The 4932-nt window shown below is 34.5% G+C and overlaps 1 protein-coding gene across 1 annotated transcript; it reads left to right on the top strand.

Moving 5' to 3' along the window:
- Nucleotides 1–1521: 1521 nt before the first annotated feature.
- LOC120141591 (bifunctional nuclease 2-like) lies at nucleotides 1522–4027 on the top strand. The gene is made up of 9 exons (XM_039156409.1): nucleotides 1522–1857; nucleotides 1949–2140; nucleotides 2248–2300; nucleotides 2394–2450; nucleotides 2747–2812; nucleotides 2905–2976; nucleotides 3279–3388; nucleotides 3471–3562; nucleotides 3736–4027. Exons 1-9 carry the CDS (start codon nucleotides 1593–1595, stop codon nucleotides 3786–3788), a joined length of 960 nt encoding a protein of 319 aa, XP_039012340.1. The 5' UTR covers nucleotides 1522–1592; the 3' UTR covers nucleotides 3789–4027.
- Nucleotides 4028–4932: the final 905 nt, after the last annotated feature.

The raw sequence follows: 4932 nt of genomic DNA, 5'->3' as shown, positions 1-4932 counted from the left end.
GAAAGATCTATTACATTATCTCTAACGATTCTTCTCAATACTTAATGATTCACCCATTTTGATTTAGACAAAGAACCACAAAAATCCATAATCTCAATTCTATAAGTACTTTCGCATAACTTTCATTCTTACAATGGTTTACTTTTTTTTTTCTGCAACAATAACTTTCTAAAAAGAAAATAATTCATACGTTTGCAATCATTTGAACTTTTAATGTTATTGCTATTGTGGTTTTATACATGTCAAGATCTAGAAATTCATTTCTCCGAATTAAGCATTAAATTATGGTTCTAGTAGTGCTGTGGTTGGATGCGCTGACATTCCTAACTAAATTTACATGGCTACCATAATATTCAATAAAACTTTTATACTACTATTTTATTTACATAACATTATAACATATTCGTAATAATGACCCTTGTTATATTGTATATGAAGACTTTTATAAGGACTTGTCGATATGTGGTTGAGGTCACATATCTAGCTTTACGTCTCTTTAGTGTGTAGTTAGGATTGCATGTGCTCATCTCACATTCTTATGAGTTGGATTATAATTGCACGTGTTCATCTTCTACTCCTCTGAAACGGTACCTTTCTTAAGCGACGTTCTTTACTCATCCTCTTCCCATTATAATATTTTTATATCGTTTTCACATGTTTTCATTCACGTCTCTCGATAATTCTTGCGTTGCTCGAATGGTATCTTTCTTTTAGCTTCCTAACTAACGTTTCATCAAGTCTGAGAGTGGCCTTTTTTTCCATTTGTTAATCAATCTTGCTTTCGGCTCTAAATATGGGCCTGGGTTCTTGTTTAAGTTTTTACATCATTACTAATTCTTTTGGTTGTAAATTGATCAATGCTCACCTCACCAAATGTTTAAGTAACATGTGAGGTGATGGTTCATAATAGTTTAGAAGGTGTGAAACAAGAAGGTTAGCCGATGATTAGTGGTTCACCTCTTTTAAATTAGACAATAAATCACTGATTCTAAATTTATGACAAATTTTTTTTCTTATACGAGTGTGAGAGAGTTAATGTCTAGAGAAAGAGTCGTGGACTTTTTTGTTCTAGGAGAGCTATTTTATGTACTCCAAATATCTAGAGCCACATGGTAATTCGTGTACGGGAAGTCAAATTGTCAAAGGTATATTATATTAATCTGTCAACCCTTTGAGCTAAACTTTTGGACGATTCAGATCATTAGTTAATGAGTGATTGGAGAGCGATTTAGAGTAGACTATGAAATGTAACATAGAGAGTACTTGTCATTGAGTGAACTTAAATTCTTTCGGACTGATGGAGGGTACAACATATTTCTAACAGCTTTCATGGCCGACACAAGAGATTAAACAAAAAATAATAGAAACTTGGTCCAGAAAAATAAAGTTCCCAAGTCCATAACCCCACCAACTATATCTCTATCCATAAGCTTAGCTTTCCACGTCAAAGCTTACATATTGGGAACACATGTATATGTAGGTTCGGTGTTTCCCCACTTTCCTTTGCCCATGCCGAGTAACTTTATTTCCCTTTTCATTGGAAATAAAACCCCCAATCCTTAACACTTCTCATATTATCTCTCTCGCGCACAATGCTCGGTGCTCAGTTTGGCTCCCGTACATTCTCCACTTTCTGGGTTTTCTCTGATTCATCAAATGCTTGTAACCCAACACCCACCTTTTCTTTTCCTTCGCTTCGCTTCTCTTCAATCCGCTTGCATTTCGCGTCGAATCGCCGTCCGTCGCCGAAACGGGTCGTCATTTCTTGTCACTCGATCCATGGTAGTTTCGGGCCCCAATTTAGCAACGAGGAAGACCCAGATCACCAGTTTCTCGAAGCTTCTCTTCTCCTTTCAGGTTTGACTTTTTTTTATTCTTTTTCTTCCTCCTCGAATTTGGTAAAGAAAATCTGGGAATCTGTTAACTTTGGAGTTACGTTATGGAACAGAAACTGCTTCGCACTACCGGATGTTAAGGGGATTTAAAGAAGAAATAAAATGGAAGTCATCTAGGAAGCAGCATCCCATCTCAAGGCCTAAAAGTACTTCAATTGGACAATCCTTTCTTAGTCGATTTCCCAGTCCGACTATTTTTCTTAAGATTTCTTGTGATGGAGATTTCTTGCTACCCATTATTGTAGGTATACATGATAATCAACAATTCCGTCCTGTTATTCCATTGTTTCTCTTAATTGTTATTGTTCATTGTATCTGTTGTTTCGTTAATAGCTCTAATCTGCTCTTGTAGGGGAATTTGCCGTTGAAAAACTAATAGCTCACTTTTGGGGAGATGAGAATGGGGTAATTTCTTAATCTGTTATTGTTTTAAACATTTTATCTTTCTTATAGTTAAACTCATTTCTTCTGTATTTTGACATAATTTATCTTTTGCAGGCTCGTCCAGACCAGTTTCATCTTGTTAAACATGTTGCGGAGAGGTTTGGTTATGAAGTATGTAGTTTTTTCTCATGTATTTAAGACATGTTGAAATCATCTAGACACTTGGTTAAAGTTGGTTTAGATTTTTCTTGACATTTAATATCTATATAAAACTATTTTGAATGGTTAAAGTAGGTGTAAATAAGCAATGAATTTGTAAGATAAGAAAGGAGATAATCAATTCAAACAGATTCAAGACACTTCCCTACCTTCATAATCGATGCTCTCAATTGCACTAACTTTAGGAAAATTGTGCAGGATACTGTGTAATATCTCTTTCCATTGATTTATACATGTCTTCATTTCAGGTTAAAATGGTGAGAATTACAGAAAGAGTTGTCAATACTTACTTTGCGAAGTTGTATTTTACCAAGGTGATTAAAACTTGAAAGTTGTTTGTATTTCTTTTATTTCCTTCGGTGATACAGGAACCTGTTTCAATTGTCGGGGGGTTTTTTTTTTACAGCCAGGGGAAAATGATGTGATAAGTGTGGATGCACGGCCCTCAGATGCCATCAATGTGGCTATGAGATGCAAGGTATGTAGTGGGAAATTATTATAAATCAATCAAAAAAAAAAAAAAAACGGGATTAGCTTTCTTACTCTGTTGTGTGATTACTACTCAAACATGTTTTTCTCGTGCTGTCTTTGAGCCTTTACCAGTGTTAAAGTTCAATAGAAACTAACAGCTTCGAGTTGAGTAGGTTGGTCTAGTGTTTCCAATTTGCAATCTCTCTCTCGTTTCAACATCAAAATGGCTCATTTTTTCAAGGTTCACCGGTGCATTCACTTCTACCGATTGCTTCTCTGAAGCTTCTAATTGGTATTTTCTGTATGCAGGCTCCAATCTATGTAAGTAAACAAATCGTCCTGGAAGATGCGACTAGAATCAGCTATGGGATGGGCAGAGTGCGTGATACAAAATCTGCTTATGATGTATTGCTTGACAGGTATGCTGTATATGCTGCCTTTGGTGTTTTCTCACAAATTGGTTGCCTTATATTAACTCTAAGCACGGTTGTATACTTCCAGTGCTGTAGATGGCCCGGATTTGCTAACAGAGGAGCTGAATCTGGTGAGGAATATAAATTTAGCTGTCAAAGAAGAAAGGTACAATGATGCAGGTAATAAACGTAAAATAATTCTTCTAACCAAAATAAAGATTTCAGAATCTGCTTTCTTTGTTCAATTTTAATTCTACGAAAAGAGTTACCACTCACGGTACTAATTTTTCGTTCTTTCGTTATAAAACATTGAAGCACTTGACGCTTTACACTATAAAATGAACTTCTTGCAGCAATGTTAAGAAACAAACTAATGAAGCTACTCCACTCAAGTGATGATCAGTAATGATTTTTGTGAGCTATAGTTTGCTTTGGATTTCACTATTCAAAGTGGAAGAGTATATCATCTGGTTTTGGAGTTTCACCAGCTGCTCAGTACTTGGGTTATTGTAGTTTATAGAGCTCTGGAAGTTTTTATGCTAAAGTAATCAGCAGGGAGAACCAATAACCTGTTAACCTAGAATTTCAGTGTTTAAGATAAGCATGAGTGAAATTCCTGGAATGAAAATGCATAATCCTGCTTTACAGAAGGCGATACATACGTATATTACTGGATTCAAGTGTGATCTTGGATACGGGTAAGTTCTATCTTTTTCAAGTTTTTAATGCATTTTGAAGATGTTTGGAGGGTTATATCCCCATACCCGGGTTCGAGTATGTGTCAGACATAGGTATTTAAAGAAAAATATTGAATCAGAGCAACTTAGGCAATGTACAGAAATAACATAGACATGTTGCCCGTGATTAGGATGAGTTTGGGATTAACTTGGATAATGGAAGAGCCACAATAATGAAGGTGTTATATATTCGAAGTTACACATGGAGTTGCTTTGCGTCTCTGATTATCCGAAATATGCTGTATACCAGAAGACCATAACTTGTTTTTTTCATCCAATGTAAATATCTATTCGTTTCCTTTGACAAATTACAAGTTACTACATGGTTGAAGCAGGAGGCATTGTTCAAGTTTATTTATTTATATTAGTTTGTTTTGCTGGTTGAGTGGTTGGAATTAAATATTTAAAGATTTGATTGATTATCAATGACGCTAGAGCCAGCTTGCATCTTTTCTTCTCTTGATATTCTGATATTATATTAATTTGATGATACATTTTTTGTTCGAATCATGATTTATTATAAAATTCGTTGTTTAATGCTAGAAAACCTTGTTTGATAGTATAATAATTGGTTTATTGCCTTACACTTGCATGTATGTATATTGTTTTATTTAAATAGATAAATAAGAGAGCGGGAAGGTAATATGAAAATTGAAAGCAATATCTGTATATATACAGGGAGGAATCATTGATTTTTACATGCTAATTCTTATGTGATTTTATGTGCTTGTTTTAAAAATATATTGAATAATGTATTTTTATTTTTGGTAGTTGATGTAAAGTAATGTTATTCATATTGTTGAAAATAATTAA

This window comes from Hibiscus syriacus, unplaced genomic scaffold, assembly GCF_006381635.1.
Source record: "Hibiscus syriacus cultivar Baekdansim isolate YM2019G1 unplaced genomic scaffold, ASM638163v2 tig00110812_pilon, whole genome shotgun sequence".
In the NCBI taxonomy this organism is placed as follows: domain Eukaryota; kingdom Viridiplantae; phylum Streptophyta; class Magnoliopsida; order Malvales; family Malvaceae; genus Hibiscus; species Hibiscus syriacus.
The sequence above is the reverse complement of the archived record's forward strand: the minus strand, read 5'-3'. Positions and strand labels throughout refer to the sequence as shown.